Source organism: Lampris incognitus, chromosome 6, assembly GCF_029633865.1.
Source record: "Lampris incognitus isolate fLamInc1 chromosome 6, fLamInc1.hap2, whole genome shotgun sequence".
Classification (NCBI taxonomy): Eukaryota; Metazoa; Chordata; class Actinopteri; order Lampriformes; family Lampridae; genus Lampris; species Lampris incognitus.
Window position 1 is genome coordinate 41,916,353 of NC_079216.1, and position 18,163 is coordinate 41,934,515.

Genomic DNA, 18,163 nt, shown 5'->3' on the forward strand with positions numbered 1-18,163 from the left:
TTGGACTTGGAGGAAGGGGGGAGTTTGCGGCAAATCTGCAACAACTCTTTTTCTTTGTGGGGCAGTAATAAGTGCACCATTTCGCTAAACCCTCTGCAAACCGCAGAACAAATTATTCTTTGTCAGTCTACAAAAAGTTCCGTTCCAGCGGAACGTAAGTTTTAAAACAGTTAAGAGCATAGTAATTTGTAATACTGGCGATGAACAAAAAGAAGAATTTTTTGTGTGTTGTTTTTAAAGATGGACCCTTCCTCCACTTTTTCAATAGACGAGGTGCACATTAGAGAGGGTCTGAGGGGGGGGGAGGGGTCATAACGCCATCTGCTGATCATTATCGTAAACTACAGTCAAAAGTTCTGGGCAGACATTTTTTATTACCGGGCAAATAAGTTAACCGACAAATATCTGGCTAATTAATCGATATTGCATCATAACTCAGATGACTGAATTGATTAAGCAGCCTAAGCGATAAATAAATAAATAAATAGTGGTTCTCAATGTGGTGCTTGGCTGCCAGGTAGTTCATCACATTCACCTGTTGTGTCAGGTATCTCAGCCATCCAGTCGAGGAGGATTTAGATCCAGAACAATGGGTGACTTTAATGAGCTACCCGGCAGAGAAGAACACCAGTAGTACTGCTGGTAGGTACTACCCGATACAAGTAGTGAAGACAGCACAGCGGGGGGTAAAGACGGCACAGAGGATTGTGAGAGCTGTGCTCCCGGACCTGGATGCTGTGTATTGCTGGCCGCCTACAGAGGAAAGCCAGCAACATCAGCAAAGACGCAACACACCCAGGTCACCGTCTGTTCGTTCCCTTGCCATCGGGGAAAAGATACCGCACCATCAAAACCCAGACTAACAGGCTGAGGAACAGCTTCTTCCCCGGAGCTGTAGCCTCCATCGCCCCCCCCCCACACACACACATCTGCCTGGTACTAAAGCCGCTGCAATAGGGACAACTATGTGCAATAATCCCATGCACTATTTTGAACTTTAAAAGCCGCAGCCATCTTTTATTGTCTCATCTTTTTTTTGCTACCTCACTTATACTAAATGTTTGTTCTTGTTTTTATCCTTTTTTTCTTCTTTTTTATCATTCAAATTGTCTAGTGTTACTGGTCTGAGAGTCACCAAACGAAATTTCGTTGTGTGTACACAATGACAATAAAGTATCTTATAACCAGACTGAGAAGCACTGGTCTACTTGATTCCCAATTGTATTGGCATCCAACTTTGTCAGGACATGAAATATTGCCTCCAACATTTTCTCCCAGTAGACTCAATGCAGGTTTTCAGACATTCAGCTTTCTGGAAAAATTCAGACTTTCAAAGGGAAATGTACTTCTATCCATCCTTTTCTTTTACACCAAGCTGGGAAATGTAAGGTAGCAATTTGGAATGCCTTCAAGTACATTAATACATCTGTTAAACCTACTGCATACAGAACTTCAGAAATGCACATCTTTTATATTAAACACTGACCTAATACATACTAGGGTGGGGTATTTGTGTGTGAATATACCTCATAAGAAAATGTTCCATTCCCTTTAAACAAATTTCAGTGTAAAAGAAAAAAAAAGTGCTTTCCAGCTTAAGTTGGTTCTATAAAGCCCAAGATAACTTCGCTTTGGAAAAGCGGCCCATATTTCTTGAGATAAAGACCGTCTCATGTACAGAAATGAAAAGGTTGAGGGTGCGTTTCGAAATTTTATTTAATGTGGCAATAACAGAAAAATCAGTGTTGATGCATTTGTGATAGCCTCCTTTTGCCTGCTTTAGCAACAGTCATGAGAGCAATGAGGAAAAAGCCCATAACCCAGATGCTCACCACAGGCAGCACCACTGTTGACAGTATACCTGGAAACAACAAACGCAAAACAGAAGTTTATCCAGTGCAAAAAAAATAAAATGGAATATGTATTGCAACATTGTTTGCATTTCTAAGAAAAATGATCACTCTCCATGAATCACATCTATGTTTTTAAATTCTGAAAAAAAACAAAACATGTTGAGATAACAGAACTGAACAGCAGTGGAATGCAACAGACGCAAGACTTCAAATGTCTCACTAGAATGAGGTTTGTCCGGCATATCGATCTTGATGGGACCATATGACAACAGGCCTTGAGAAGGGCGTGCGCTTGCCGTCTCTCGCTTGGTGATGGATTTACAGTTCTGGAAAAGTAAAAAAGAAGAAAAAGAAAGAAATCTTGGAAGAGTGCAAGATAAGGAAATCATCAGGTGATATGTAAATGATAATTTCCTGTTATGACTTGGTACACCACCTGTGTCAAGTTTACCATTTAATGCACATTTAAATCTTCAAAACAATCTACTACTACTACTTTTGGCTGCTCCCGTTAGGGGTCGCCACAGCTGATGATCCATTTCCATTTCTTCCCGTCCTCTGCATCTTCCTCCGTCATGCCAGCCACCTGCATGTCCTCCCTCACCACATCCATAAACCTCCTCTTTGGTCTTCCTCTTTTCCCCTTTCCTGGAAGCTCCATATTCAGCATCCTTCTCCCAATATACCCAGCATCTCTCCTCCACACGTCCAAGCCATCGCAATCTTGCCTCTCTTGCTTTGTCTCCAAACCGTCCAACCTCAGCTGTCCCTCTAATATAATCATTCCTAATCCTGTCCTTCTTCATCACTCCCAGTGGAAAATCTTAGCATCTTCAACTCTGCCACCTCCAGCTCCGCCTCCTGTCTTTTTGTCAGTGCCTCTGTCTCCAAACCATACAACATAGCTGGTCTCGCAACCATCTTGTAAACCTTCCCTTTAACTCTTGCTGGTACCCTTCTGTCGCAAATCATCTCCTGACACTCTTCTCCACCCTGCCTGCACTCTCTTCTTCACCTCTCTTCTGCACTCCCCATTACTTTGGACACTTGACAGTTAAATCTTCAAAACAATACTCTAAGCAAAACAGTTTGTCATCATACCGGTTCAATGCTCATGATCATACATGTTCCATCAAGACTTGATCAATACTAGATAGTGTGAAAAAGGACACAGGATAATTCTGATAAGCATCATGCAACAAAGTTCATTTTTGCCCCTTGCACAACAATAAGCAACCGAGAGCAGTCGAATACCTACAGAAACTAGATTTTGACCAATGATTATGTCTTGCAATGGAAGATTATTTGAAAAGTTAAATGTTCTGTGGAAATCCATCTGAGGAAGAATCCTTACAGGTACGCAGAGTTTCCTGTCATCTGGCTCACAGAGCCGTATGGTGCAGTGCAGGTACAGGTCATGAGGCTCTGCTATGAAACGAAACATGTCGAAGCTGTAGCGAACAGTCGAACTTTCTCCGTTACTGCCCACCTGGCCAAGCACTGCATTCTGATCCATGAAGGCAATTGTGTCATCAGTTGCACATCTTGAAGGAGTGATTGAAGAAAAAAAAAAGAAGAAGAAGCAGAATTGGGTTAAAATGGAATGCATTTGTTTTATACTCAACTTTATATACAGCACTTTGCGTACAACACAGTTGATCCAAAGTGCTTTACGGCACACATAGAGGAACAAGAAAAGAAAACTAAGAGTGATGATAGTAATAAGATAATAATGATAAAGGCAGATGGACACGCAGAGCCCATAATGACAGCACAGGCCTACAGAGACTTCAGGATGAGTTGAGTTGGACACAGTTAAAAGCTAATGAGTAAAAGTGTCTTTTAAGATGACTCTTGATTAAAACTCAATAGTAGGGTAGAACCGGATGGCGGGAGGAAGAGAATTCCATAGTTTTGGGGCAGCAATAGAGAAGGAACTGACCCCATAACACTTAAACTTAGTCCTGGATCTTGGTAGACAGAAGTGCTTGTTCATTTCTCTTATAATTGTGATATGGGGACATGAATTCTGTAATGTAAGAGGGGACAAGACCATTTAACACCTTGTAGACAAACATCAAGATTTTAAATATGATCCAGTAGCCAACAGGCAGCCAGTGTAGGGAGGAGAGAATGGGAATAATGTGTTCTCTCTTTCTTTTTCTTTAAACTTGTTAAAATTCTTGCTGCTTCATTCTGAGCTAGTGGGAAATGGGATAAACAAGACAGTGATACCAAAATATAAGTTGCAGTAATCAAGGCAGGAGGATATGAAGGCATGGATGACTTTCTCCTGGTCAGAAGTACAGAGAATTGATCAGAGTTTGGAGATGGAGCAGAGCTGCATGAAGTCTATTTATATTGCCTCATTTATTTGTTTGTCAAACTTTAATCCTAAATCAAATATTGCTCCAAGATTTTTTACATGTGATTTAACAGAGGGGACCAGTGGGTCAATATGACGAGAAATAATGTTGGTCAAATGCTGTGGTCAAAATAACTTAACTTCAGTTTTATTCTCATTGAGCTGAAGAAAGTTTGCAGCTATCCAGGATTTGGTGTCTGAAAGACAGTTATTAAGGTCAGTTGGTTTGTTGTAGTTATTATGCTCTAGGGTTAGATCTGTGTGTCATCAGCATAACAGCAAAAAGATGTTATGTTTATGAATAATGTGGCCTCGCAAAAGCAAATAGATGGAGAAAAGAACTGGACCAAGTATTGAACCTTGTGGAACACCACAGAAGATGGAGGCCTGGGAAGAAGATGAATTGCTAAGAAACACAGAAAAATCTGTTGGATAAATAATGAAGAAAACCAGAACCAGAGACCCCCGCCCATTGGTTTAATCTGTGGATAATATAGTGCTTTTGTAGCTGCAAGTCACTCAAAGCGCTTCACAATTAATGCCTTGTAGAGGAGCTCAAGCAGGAGTCGTGACAACTTTCTCTTTCGGCTACACAACGTACACAATTCATTCCTTCCACCATTACAACAACAACAAAAAACCCGCGCAGCGGAAGTGTGTCACTGTAAACCCGAACTGAGGAAACAGCAGCTGTAAACTAACGTTCCTACTAGCTCAATAAGGGGAATTATGTAGCCCCATAACCACTACACACGTCCCCCAAAGTTCGCCTTAATATGAAAAGTCAGTGTGGCGAGGGGGGCGGATCTCTCTGCCCCAACGGCTCCGCTGAACAGGAGCTGGGGGCTGGTTAACCGCAGGCAAAGCAGCAGAGTCCTCACAGCTGGACCGGGGAAAGGGAGGGGCTGGGGAAGCAGGGGGGCGGCTCACCGGGGGAGGGGGGCAGAGCCGGGGGGCGCCCCTGCCATGGGGGCAGGGCAAGCCCAACAGGGCGGTCTAAGTCCAGGTGAGCAGGCTTGAGGCGGTCCACAGAAACCCGCTCCAGCCTGCTGCCAACCTCCACCACAAAGTGCTTATCTCCAGTGTCCCGTACCCGAAATGGGCCGTTGTAGGGTGGCTGCAGGGGACCGCGGTGCGCATCGTGACAGATGAAAACATACTCCGCCGACCGCAGCTCCGTGGGGAAATAGGACTGAGAGCCGCCATGCTGAGAAGTGGGGACCGGTGCAAAAGCCCTGGCTTCCTCCTGCAGCGCAGTCCGTTGGCAGCTGGTGGACCAGGGAGCTGTGGCAGTGGGAAAGAAATCCCCCGGGACCCGAAGTGGCTGTCCGTAGACCAGTTCGGCGGATGAGGACTGGAGGTCCTCCTTGGGAGCCGTCCTGAGCCCAAGCATGACCCAAGGCAGTTTGTCGACCCAGCGGTCGTCCTTGAGGGTAGCCCGCAATGCGGCCTTCATCGAGCGATGGAACCTCTCGACCAATCCATTCGCCTGAGGGTGATATGCTGTGGTGCGATGGAGCCTCACCCCTAAACCCGCGGCGATCTCCTCCCAGAGCGCTGATGTGAATTGCGGCCCTCTGTCCGAGGAGAGGTCAGATGGGGTGCCAAAGCGGGCAACCCAGGTTCTGATGAGCGCTCGGGCAACCTCAGGCGCTGTCGTGGACGAAAGCAGGACGGCCTCTGGCCATCACGTGGTCCTGTCGACCATGGTGAGCAGGTATGCGAAACCACGGGAGGGGGGTAGGGGGCCTACCAGGTCCACATTCACGTGGTCGAACCTCCTCTCAGGTACCGTGAAAGGTATCAGGGGCGCTTTGACGTGCCGGAGCACTTTGGAGCGTTGGCACTCCACACAGGTGTCAGCCCAGTCCCTCACATCCTTTTTGAGTCCATGCCAGACAAACTTTGCCGCCACCAACCTCTGTGAAGGCTTTCTGCCAGGGTGAGACAGCCCATGGACTGCGTCGAAGACCCATCGCCTCCAAGCAGTTGGAACGACTGGTCGGGGCTGACCCGTAGAGACGTCATACAGGAGCGTGGCGCCGGCATCGTTGAAAGCCACATCCTCCAACTGCAGCCCTGTGTCGGCGGTCCCGCATGCCTGCACTCCTGGGTCGGCGGCCTGGTCAGCCGCCATCTGGCTGTAGTCGAGTCCCAAATGGGCGGCACCAGCGATGGCCCGGAGAGACAGTCAGTGACCGGGTTGGACTTCCCAGCGACATGCCTCACGTTGGTGGTAAACTCTGAGATGTAGGCCAACTGTCACTGCTGGCAGGCTGACCACGGCTCTGCCACCTTGGCCATCGCGAACACCAGCGGTTTGTGATCGACGAAAGCCGTGAACTGACGGCCCTCCAGTAGGAAACGAAAGTGCCTAACAGCGAGGAAAAGGCCAAGCAGCTCACAATCAAAGGTGCTGTATTTGCATTCTCTCAGGTTCAACTGCTGGCTGAAGAAGGCAAGCGGCTGCCACGCACCGCTCACCCACTGCTCGTAAACCGCGCCGACAGCGTAGTCCGAAGCATCCGTCGTGATGGCAATGGGCGCTCCAGACACAGGGTGTGCCAGCATCGCCGCATCAGCCAGGGCGGCCTTCACATCCTTAACAGCCGTGTCCCTCTCTGCAGACCAGTCCACAGCGTGTTTGGGGGCTGTGCCCTTCAGAGCCTCATATAGGGGGCGGAGGAGATCGGCAGCCCGGGGGATAAACCGGTGGTAGAAGGACACCATGCCAATTAACTCCCGGAGGGACTGGGCCATGTGTGGGCGTGGAAAGTCTGTGATGGCCTCCACCTTAGACGGAAGGGGGGCCGCCCCGTCCTTGGTGACCCAGTGGCCCAGGAAGTCGATGGTGCTCAGACCAAACTGGCATTTGGCCGGGTTAACTATCAACCCGTGCAGACTGAGTCTCTCGAAAAGGGCTCTGAGGTGGGACAAGTGCTCGGACACAGAGGTGCTAGCGACCAGGATGTCATCCAGGTACACAAAGAGGAAAGGCAGGTCCCGCAACACTGAGTCCATGAGGCGTTGGAAGGACTGCGCGGCGTTCTTAAACCCAAACGGCATGCGCAGGAACTTGAACAGTCCGAACAGAGTTGTCACAGCCGTTTTGGGGACATCAGCGGGATGGACGGGCACCTGATGGTATCCACGGACGAGGTCCACCTTGGAAAAGATCACTTTCCCAGCCAGGTGGGCAGAGAAATCTTGGATGTGAGGGACCGAGTAGCAGTCCGGTGTTGTTGCGTCATTGAGCCGACAGTAGTCACCACATGGACGCCACCCACCGCCATGCTTAGGCACTATGTGGAGGAGTGAAGCCCACGGGCTGCTGGAGCGACGGATGATGCCAAGGCGCTCCATGTTCTCAAACTCCGCCTTGGCGACAGAGAGCTTGGTCGGGTCGAGGCGCCGAGCTCGGGCGTGCACCGGCGGGCCGGTGGTGACGATGTGGTGCTCAACCCCATGTTTGGTCGTAGATGACGAGAATGTGGGCTGAGTGAGGTCAGGGAACTCGGAGAGAAGATGGAGAAACACGTCCTCATTGGAGAGCATGCTGGACAGCCTGACGGAGCCTGTATTGCTGAGTGCACACGCGTGTAAAGCGAAGGTGACGGCGTCAATCAGGCGTCAATTCCTGACGTCCACCAGCAGCCCATGAGCACAAAGAAAATCTGCACCGAGAAGGGGAAATGCCACGTCGGCGGTGACAAAATCCCAGCTGAACCGCTGTCCGTTAAAACACATGTCAATATGCCTCGTGCTGTACGTACGGATAGAGCTGCCGTTAGCAGCTTCCATGGGAGGCCCGTGAGCGCCCGACAGGGCATCCACACTCGATGCAGGTACAACACTCCTCTGCGCCCCAGTGTCGCATAGGAAACGCCGCCCCGAGATGGAGTCTCGTAGGAAAAGTAGCCTGTTGTCCTCCACGCCGACGCCCATGGCCACTAGTGAGCGCCGGCCTTGGCGTTTCCCGACGAGCTGAAATTGCACGGGGAGATGCACTTTTTCGCCTTGGCCCCGAACTTTGCACGGTAAAAGCACAGGCCGGGCTCCTGCCGCCGTCCGGGGGTTGCTGCGGCGACCACCATGGAGTCACCAGGTGGTGGCGTGTGGGGGTGGGCAGGGCTGAGCGCGGACGCGCAGTGCTGCTGTTGGCTGGCCAAGAAGAACTTGTCAGCTTCTTCAGCTAGCTTGCAGCAATCGGTAATGCCGGTGTTAGCCAAAGCGGTCCGCACCTGAGCAGGCAGTTGTCGCAGAAACAGTTGGACAAAGAGGAAATCAGGTGTGTGCGCCGGTCCCAGCAGATTCAGCATTTTGTCCATGAGCTCGGACGGCTTGCCGTCACCCAAGCCTTGCAGAGAAAGGAGACGGTGGGCCCTCTCGGCGTCGGAAAGTTCAAAAATCTTCAAGAGGTGATCTTTGAGCTCCTTGTATTTGTCTGCCGCCGGAGGATTTGTAAGGAGACTCACCACTCTAGTTGCAGTCGAACATCCGAGCGCCGATACCACGTAGTAGTATTTAATAGCATCATCCGTTATTTTGCGGATAGCAAAATGCGCTTCCGCCTGGGCGAACCATGTCGTTGCCGATGACTCCCAGAACTCTGGCTACTTGAGAGAAACCGCGTTGATTTCGTCAACCATGTTCGTTCGAAAGATTGTCTCTGATAACTACCAAGAGACAAACGTCGGGGTCACCAGTGTAGAGGAGCTCAAGCAGGAGTCGTGACAACTTTCTCTTTCGGCTACACAACGTGCACCATTCATTCCTTCCACCATTACAACAACAACAAAAAACCCGCGCAGCGGAAGTGTACCACTGTAAACCCGAACTGAGAAAACAGCAGCTGTAAACCAATGTTCCTACTAGCTCAATAAGTGGAATTATGTAGCCCCATAACCACTACAGCCTCATATTTCTCTCTCACACACACACACACACACACACACACACACACACACACACACACACACACACACACACACTGCATGGTTGACACCCCCATGTAACAACCAGCTCATCGGGAGCAGTTAGGGGTTAGGTATCTTGCTCAGGTTGTGCTCTACCTTCAAGCTGTTGCCGCCCCATTGTTGGGGTTGTGAAGGAAGTGATATTAGTTCAGTAAAAATGTTGAAAATGTGAGAGACATATGTTTTTATGTATGCAAGTATTCATACATGTATCTAAAGAACCAAGAAAAGCACCAAATACAGATAGACTGTTGGTGTTGAGTTGATCCTTGATCTTTACTCTGCTCTTGCTGCAACTTTCCATTGCCCCTATTTGGAGAATCACATTGCATTCTGGGCAACACAGTGGCACAGTGATTAGTGCTGTCGCCTCACAGCAAGAAGGTACTGGGTTCGAGTCCCGGATCGTCCTCTGTGTGGAGTTTGCATGTTCTCCCCGGGTCTGTGTGGCTTTCCTCCAGGAGCTCCGGTTTCCTCCCACAGTCCAAAGACTTGTAGGTCAGCTAAATCGGCCATATTAAATTGTCCCAAGGTATGAATGTGTGAGTGTGTGTGTGTGTGTGTGTGTGTGTGTGTGTGTGTGTGTCGGCTCTGTGCGATGGCCTGACGTCCTGTCCAGGGTGTCTCCCCGAGAGCAGGATAAGCAGTTCGGATAATGGATGGATGGGCATTGCACTCTACAAAAAACAGGTCTGCGTAAACTGCATACTACGAGGCACGTCTTCAATCATAACAATAGTACCGGTCCACACATCCTTCTTGTACTGAGGTCCCCTTCCCAATTACTTATCAGCTAATCTGTTAAGTCTAATATGAATAGAAAATGTGGCACGATATATTTTTTTGTTTAATGTATGAAACACAAAGGTGAATATGCACAATTGAGAAAGTAACGGCACATAAGGGTACAAGTGAAACCTGACATGGCAAGAGAATACTTCTAGCAGAAACTGAATTTGAATTGCTGAAATTCAACTTTTCAATGTCCAATCCGAATGTAATTTGATTTTGAAATTTAATGTAAGGCTATGAAAATGACCTGTCTTTAGTGTATTCATTGTTCACCCTTTATTTCAAGGTTATATATAGTGAAAATTCACTTTCAAATTCTGTTTCTACAATGCCGATTGAAATCTCTGGGATCTAACCAATGAATTAGGAAAATATCAAAAATCTGACTGACCTCTTTCTAACCAATCAGCTCGTTAACATCTTTTGCAGGAAGTAAGATGTTTATCAAAAGTTTGCTTAAATATTAGATTTTTCATAGAACTAGTGATTGTTCATCCAAGAAAATGCATTGGGTGTGATTTTATTAGTTCATATAAATAAACTTCATATATAGATAGCATTATGTCAGCACTGCAGTGCTACGTTGTCACTAGGGTAAATGTTATCTGGGAAGTGGGGGGGGGGCATGCCATTATCTGTGAGGGGGATACAGTCATTATATATGGAAATTACAGTTGCAAAGAGCATTAAAAGGTGCTAAAAACAGAAGAATTCTCATTTTCTCAAGCTAACCTCCACCATCACAAGACAAGTCTGCTTACATTGCAACATAATAATGAAGCAGGACAAAAGCTTCTGTGTAATGAAGTATCTACATGATGGTTGGCAAATTAGTCATGTTGTTTCCATACAAAACTATTTTGACTCCTGTTCCATGTCTGTTTAGGTTGAGACCCTCCTGATCTTGACTACTGGAGGGTATTGTAACACAAGAGGGAACCATAATAAATGCTGAGATTAGATTGGAAATATTCAAATTGGACAGTACAAATTCAGTATCTGCAATTCAGATTAATAAAGTTCAAATTCAATTTCTGCTGGCACCATTCTCTTGCCATCATACAATGAGTGTTACCATGTGTGAGGATTTTTTTTTCTACCTACTGACCCATTAAGAAGCAGAGTGTGAACTAATCCCTGAGTAGAATGGGGCTGGGGGTCCTGGGTGGCCCAACACTCATCCACCTGAAGCAGAAAAAAATCCTCAGGCTCTGTCACCTTCACCTCAACGTATACCTGGGATTGATGGAGGGGAAAAAAAAGGGGGGGTTCAGTTAAGGCCAACATTAACAATGTACAGACTGATGGCTGGGTTATTTCAAAAGAAATATCTGCCTGCCTTTTCTCTGAGTTCAATGGTGGGGGCGACGGTATAAGCCTCAGCGTAGGTTTGATCTTTGTACAACATCATCTGTACCTTGGCATCAAGTTCCTCTACATGCATGATTGTCTCACTGCCAAGGGACAGAATACAGAAAAGCAGGTGGTGAGTCGGTATGCTCAGTGACTTCATTAAGTTTTTAGACAAATATAGATATAAGCATTGCACAAAACACATTTCTGGGATGTATGCTGTAGACCACTGGTCATTGATTGAGATCTGTAGTGAGGGTATGGTGCAGGTTGAGGAGAGCCTGGAGAGAGGTATGCAATGGAGAGAAAGTCAGTAGGAGCAAGACGGAATACATGTGCATGAATGGGAGGGAGGACAGTGGAATGGTGAGGATGTAGATGACGGAGGCGTATGAGTTTAAATACTTGAGGTCAACTGTCCAAAGTAACAGGGAGTGCAGAAGAGAGTGCAGGCAGGATGGAGTGGGTGTAGAAGAGTGTCAGGAGTGCTTTGTGACAGAAGGGTACCAGCAAGAGTTAAGGGAAGGTTTACAAGATGAGACCAGCTATGTTATATGGTTTTGGAGACAGTGGCACTGGCACTGACGAAAAGACAGGAAGCAGAGCTGGAGGTGGTAGAGTTGAAGATGCTAAGATTTTCATTGGGAGTGATGAAGAAGGACAGGATTAGGAATGAGTATATTAGAGGAACAGCTCAGGTTGGACAGTTTGGAGACAAAGCAAGAGAAGAAAGATTAAGATGGTTTGGACATGTGTGGAGGAGAGATGCTGGGTATACTGGGAGAAGGATGCTGAATATGGAGCTGCCAGGGGAGAGGAAAAGAGGAAGGACAAAGAGGAGGTTTATCGATGTGGTGAGAGAGGACATGCAGGTGGCTGGTGTGGCAGAGGAAGATGCAGAGGACGGGAAGAAATGGAAACGAATGAGCCGCTGTGGCCTAATGGGAGCAGCCAAAACTAGTAGTAGCAGTAGACGATACTGTAGACCAGGGGTGGCTAACCATGTGCCATGGAGAGCCATGTGTATGCAGGTTTTCATTCCATTCAGACTCCACACCAGGTGGTTTCCCTGATTAGCAACCTTCAACCAATGAGGAAGAATGCATCAGTGAAATCACCTGGTGTGGCGTTGGGTGGGAATGAAAACCTGCATACACATGGCTTTCTATGGCACATGGTTAGCCGCCGCTGCTGTAGACCATTGAGTTCTCATTATTACCCAAGATTTGGCACAACTGATTTGAATTATGCAGCTCAAGGTTTTGCCTTAGTACATAGCTTACATTGTGGACAGTCCGATGCACAAAAACGCATTGAAAACCCTTTCAGTCAAACACTTGGCAGCAAAATGTCGGCAAGAGAAAGGGCCATGACACTGCCAGGACTTAATACAAAAAAAAAAAATCAATACATGTGATGTCTAAGACAAAACAAAGCAGGTATTTATTTCTTATGGCTCATGAGAAAAAAATATCCCTAACCAAATATAAAAAAAAACAACAAAAAACAAACACTGGTTAAGTTATATTTTTTATCCATTTCCTTCCTTACCTTGAGAAGGGGATGACTGGGAATGGTAGGCTGACTGTGCGGACATATGGATAGACACATGTGTACGCTATCTTTACGACTGGATCTCGTATGATATTTCCCAAAGTTTGAGGGGCTGACAGAAGACTCAGGGAATAAGAGATGTGAGTAATGTTTTTCTATCGGGAGAGAAAATGTAAAAGTTATGTGATCCTGCTCTTTCGTATGTCAATTCATAAATAACTTAAAAAACACAAAACGTTGTCCTTCCAAAATCCAATCAACATCCATAACATACGGTAAACGTTTCTACGATGCTGACATGGTTTCAGACTTACTGCCAATGGCATGCCTCCGCAGGGTAGATACTGGGCTTCAGATATCCTGGCTATGTAGTATGGCACCCCATCAACTACTTCCCTCTGAGCCCGGCAAGATTTATTGGGCAAGTGTATGGACTCCAATGGCACATTGTAATATTGGAAGAAGTCTTCAGCCACCATGATGGTTATGTAATCTTGACTGCACATTACTTGAATTTTTGCATCTGTGTAATAAAAGTGTGTAGGTGTCAAGGATGGGGATTTTCACATCTAAATGGATTCTGAAACAGGTTTTGAAATTAAGGACTCTACTGACTGTAAAGTAAATGTGGCACATGAGATACAAAGAAATAAAAATATTACCTTCACCAGTATCTGTCTACCCAAATTGCATTGCTTCTCATCTTTATCTACAACCAATCACTTTGTCAGATCTTAGATGTTGGAGTGAAGGTAAGCTCAGGGACTTTTCAACAGCTAAAGAAATGTTCACACATGGGCCTGCGCTGCAGATCATTGAACAATATTTCTACCTATATTTGATACTGGGCATATTTATCCTGAAAGAAAACACTTTTCTCGTCTGTGGGACAGTTTGGTCATTATGAATGGTATAGACAGGAGGAGAAACAATTAAAAACATTTTTAAAAAAAGGTCACAGTTTTACAGTGAGTAACAGAAGTTTATCTGGGAATGTTCTCATTCATCCAGGTCATGGTTATCCAAAGGAGTTGAATCAAGTGCAACTGGACTTGGTATAGTCCAGTTGCACTTGATTCAACTCCTTTGGATAACAGAAGTTTACTAATCACGAGAAGACTGGCAGTATGAGGATCAGCAAATTAAGGTTTTCTTTACCAATATCATAATCAAGAGACCCCAAAAAAAAAAACTTAAAAAAAAGTTACCTTTATCACACAGATCTCCATAAAACCCTCTGGCACATTTGCAACTTCTCTGGTCATAAGACAGTATACACCTCGTGTCGTTGGTGCAGCTTTTTACACTGCATATTCCTAAGGGGGGGGGGTGTTATAATCAAGATATAGTGACATAGAATAGGTGATATTTTCGAGTTATACGCCTGTCAAACCCTCGTTTACAATGGTCCAACCTTACCCAGAGTTCCGTGGAATCCGAAGCTCAGGACAATTCCCAGAAACAAGCCAAGCTGATTGGAAGAATTATATGGGCTGTTTACCATTTATATTACGTGAAATTTCAATCATTTTGACCCGTCTAGTCGCTTCAGTAGCTAAGACAAACATAGACCCCCAGCTGTTTCCTATCAAGTCATGAGTCAAGGCCCTAACGTGTGGCTAGCAGAGAGAGAGAGAGAGAGACTGTAGACCTTACCTCCAAGACGAAAGCCATTCTGCACAATAGGGTTTCTTAACAAATGAAACGCCTTGGAAACGTTATGTTGTCGTTGCGACAGCTTCGGTCAGGTTTGCATGGAGTGGGGAGCAACGTTTTCGTACCAACAATTACGTCCACGCCACTTCACCACGTGTTTCCTTCCAATCAAAAACCACCTGTCTGTCTGTGCGCAGCTCCAGTATACCGGTCAGCATCCCGACCAGTACTGGACACTGTTGTAAAGGTCATCCACCGAGACGTGAGATGACCACATTATCCATGCCTTGCAGTGTCATTGTTCAATTCCACCAGAAAAAAAACAAACATTCTGAAGCATGATTTCACCTCCAGTAAGAAGTAGGAAGAAAAACAAAAGTCTTTGGAGCAAAAAGAAAAAAGGAGAAAAAAAGCCACCCATTTTTAAAAGAAAAAGGCTGCTTTTCAGTTATGCCCTTGAACTGTTTATAGGAAAATTCCATGTTGTTAATCCCCTTCTTTTTATATTTCTCAGAGATTGGTTTCTGGCCCCCCAGTGCTGACTTCTTCGCTGAATAACAACGTCTAGTGTTCAACCATGGTAGCTTTTAAATTTGTTAGTATAGGTAACATTTTTAGAGAGGAACTTCGTCAACAAAGCATCAAGAATTACCGGCTGCAACCTCTCTTCACCGGACATCATATATGTATACCCAGCGCACCATTAAGCATGCAACCAAGATAATCAAAGACCCCCCCCCTCTACCCAGCCCACCACCTTTTCCAACTTTTGCCCTCTGGAGGGCGCTAGAGGGCCTTGGGTGGAAGGTGGATAGAACAAAAGAACGAGATGCCAGGTAATACGCAGGCCCGTAGCCAGCCTGGTGGAAGGGGTGGTTCTTTTTTCTGAAAAAGTTGACCTTTTGAGAATGTTTTTTTTTAATTTATTTGGGGGACACATTGAGTGTGTGTGTGTGTGTGTGGGGGGGGGGGGTTCTGGTGAATTTTTCTGCATCAATTTATGGTGGAAATGCCTTTATATGTAAAGGAAAACACAAAATGCGGGGATCAGGGTGTCAATTCAAAATATAATGGAACATAATATAGGCTATTGCCAAATGACCTACACCACTCAACAACTCCAAATATTGACATATTTAACAACTCAAATTCATTGCTTACCAAAATCAGACACACACACACACACACACACACACACACACACACACACACACACACACACTTATCAGTTCAACTACTCAGCCTGCTATTGTCTCTGTAATGGTCTGGTCTCTCTTTCCTCTCTTCTCACATTCTCTTTCTGTGACATCAACCTGCCAATGGACAACTGATGAAAATGAGTCTGGTGGCTATATCCGGCATGTTAAATTTGATTATAAATGTTCATTAATATGCACTGTCCCTTAAATAAATACATCTTACAAATCTCTTTGCTCTCTCCACTCATATCTTCTCTTGTCTCTCCTCTCTCCTTTGTCATTGTTGTTTCTCCCTCTCTTCTGCCAAATGTCAAGTCTGTCTCTTTCCTCTCCATTCACTTTCTCTGTTGCAGTCTCTCTCCTCTCCTCTCTCCTAGTGTCTCTCCTTTCCTGTTCCATGTCTGTTAATGTCTTCCCCCCTCTCTCATGTTGCAGTCTATCTTTCCTGGACAGTCTCTCTCCTTTCCCCTCCTCTTTCCTAGTGTCTCTCCTCTCCTGTTCCATGTCTGTTAATGTCTTTCCTCCTCTCTTCTCATGTTGCTGTCTATCTCTTCTGGACAGTCTCTCTCTTCTCTCCTCTCTTCTACTCTCCTCTAGTTTTTTTTTTGATCATCTGTGTCAATGCCTCTCCTCTCTTTTTGCTGTGCATGTATGTCTGTCTCTCTCCTCCCTCTATTTTGCTCCTCTTCTCCTTGTATTCTCTATTGCTGTCTCTCTCCTCTCCCCTCTCCTAGTGTCTCTTCTCTCCTGTTCCATGTCTGTTAATGTCTTTCCTCCTCTCCTCTCATGTTGCTGTCTATCTCTTCTGGACAGTCTCTCTCCCCTCTCCTCTTGTAGATTGACTCGCATGGAGGCAGTGTTAGCGTCAAGGCATAATGTTTAATAATGATTGCAGGGGAACTCACGTACAGTGTACAGGCAAGTAGCTGTGTGTATAATGCCACCACTAGGCTGTATAATCACGTGACTACTCTTTAAGTATGGTATGCAGGTCAGTACAAACATAACGCTACAAGGTTATCTACATCATCCTTCTTTAGTTCAGAGCTGTAATTATGTTTTCAAAATGTTCACTGTGTTTCAAAGTAGCTTATATTTAGTAAAGTAGTATTGGCTATCTTGTGCTGGTCTTGCACGAACTATGCCTGACATGTAACTCTGCAAAGGAAGCAAATCTGTGTTAATGTAACATTAATCATTTCAACAACAAGAGAAATATACTTATAACTGTAGGCAGAATTTAACATTTAACATTTCAACCAACAAGGCAAGTCAGTTCTTGTGTTCATGCACTCTTCATTCAGTGTATTTTGGGTTGGGCTTTGAAATCCTCGCAGATCTTGTGATATACGGGGATTTAGACTGTCCAGGTGGCTCCACGACTGGTGTTGACTCTTCAGTGGTTGCTTGAGTGCCATGGTCTGGCTCTCTAGTGAGTACTGATGGAATGCGTTCCACTTGAGTACCATCCTTGTCTTGCCCTCTGGTAAGTACTGATGGAACGTGTTCATTTTGGTCAAGGATATGTTGAGGTTCAGATACTGGCAGAATGTGCCGTCGGTTTCTCCTGTATTCCTTTCCTTCTGATTCAACGATGTAAGATCTAGGTTCATTGCACTTCCTTTTGATCACTCCGAGCTTATCATGTCCCTTTGTAGTCTGAAGACGGACCATTTGGGACGGTTCCAGTGCAGGCAGTGGTCTGCTTGACTTGTCATATTGCGCTTTCTGTATACCCCGTTTCTTTGACAGCTGAGCCCAGACTGTTACAGTGTCCTTTGACGATGGCGCCAACAGCTGCTGGCTGGCAGGTAGGGTGGGTACGTGTTCTCCTAGATAGGAGACGCTGAGCGGGAGAGCCCAGGGTTGTATCTCGTGGCATGTTCCGAATGTTCAGCAGATTCAGAAGTAGATCTGTCCCATCTCTCTTTGAAGTTTCAAGCAGCCTCTTTGCGCTTCAACTGCCCATTCTGCCAGGCCGTTTGCTTGTGGGTATTCAGGACTGCTGGTGGCGTGGTGGAAACTCCAGGTTGTGGCAAACTCACGAAAAGTCTGACTGGAGAACTGGGTGCCTTTGTCTGAAAAGACAGTGTCAGGGACACCATGGACTGAGAAGTGTCGCTTTAGCTTATTGACCACACTTTGTGAAGAGAGGTTTTTAAGTGGATCGATTTCAAACCACCCTGAGTATGAGTTGACCAAGACCAGGTAGCGGTGACTGTTCCACTCGAAGATGTCTGTGGCGATGGTGGACCAGGGCAGTTCTGGGATTGGGGTGGGTTGCAGTGGCTCTTTCTGTTGGTGTCCTTTCTGTTGCACACACTGCATGCTTGGACCATGTTCTCAACATCCTTTGCCATGGATGGCCAGAATGCAACATCATGTGCTCTGCATTTCGTTGCTTCAGCCCCAGGA

At 46.0% G+C, this 18,163-nt stretch overlaps 1 protein-coding gene across 1 annotated transcript; it reads right to left on the reverse strand.

Moving 5' to 3' along the window:
* Positions 1-1,739: 1,739 nt before the first annotated feature.
* Positions 1,740-17,630, reverse strand: zpd (zona pellucida glycoprotein d). The gene is made up of 11 exons (XM_056282408.1): positions 17,485-17,630; positions 15,317-15,434; positions 14,313-14,364; positions 14,102-14,209; positions 13,208-13,416; positions 12,891-13,048; positions 11,326-11,440; positions 11,095-11,222; positions 3,208-3,397; positions 2,074-2,179; positions 1,740-1,861 (listed from the first exon to the last, which is right to left on the reverse strand). Exons 1-11 carry the CDS (start codon positions 17,628-17,630, stop codon positions 1,740-1,742), a joined length of 1,452 nt encoding a protein of 483 aa, XP_056138383.1.
* Between the last annotated feature and the right edge of the window lie 533 nt (positions 17,631-18,163).

Bases quoted from the DNA above. Each gene is read 5' to 3' on its own strand.
- zpd (XM_056282408.1), bottom strand. From the start codon at position 17,630: ATGCCACGAGATACAACCCTGGGCTCTCCCGCTCAGCGTCTCCTATCT. The intron at 14,365-15,316 runs GTTGGAAAAGGT...TCTTCCAATCAG, and splicing joins GCGCCCTCCAGAGGGCAAAA to CTTGGCTTGTTTCTGGGAAT. The intron at 14,210-14,312 runs GTAAGGTTGGAC...CCCCCCCCTTAG, and splicing joins CGGATTCCACGGAACTCTGG to GAATATGCAGTGTAAAAAGC.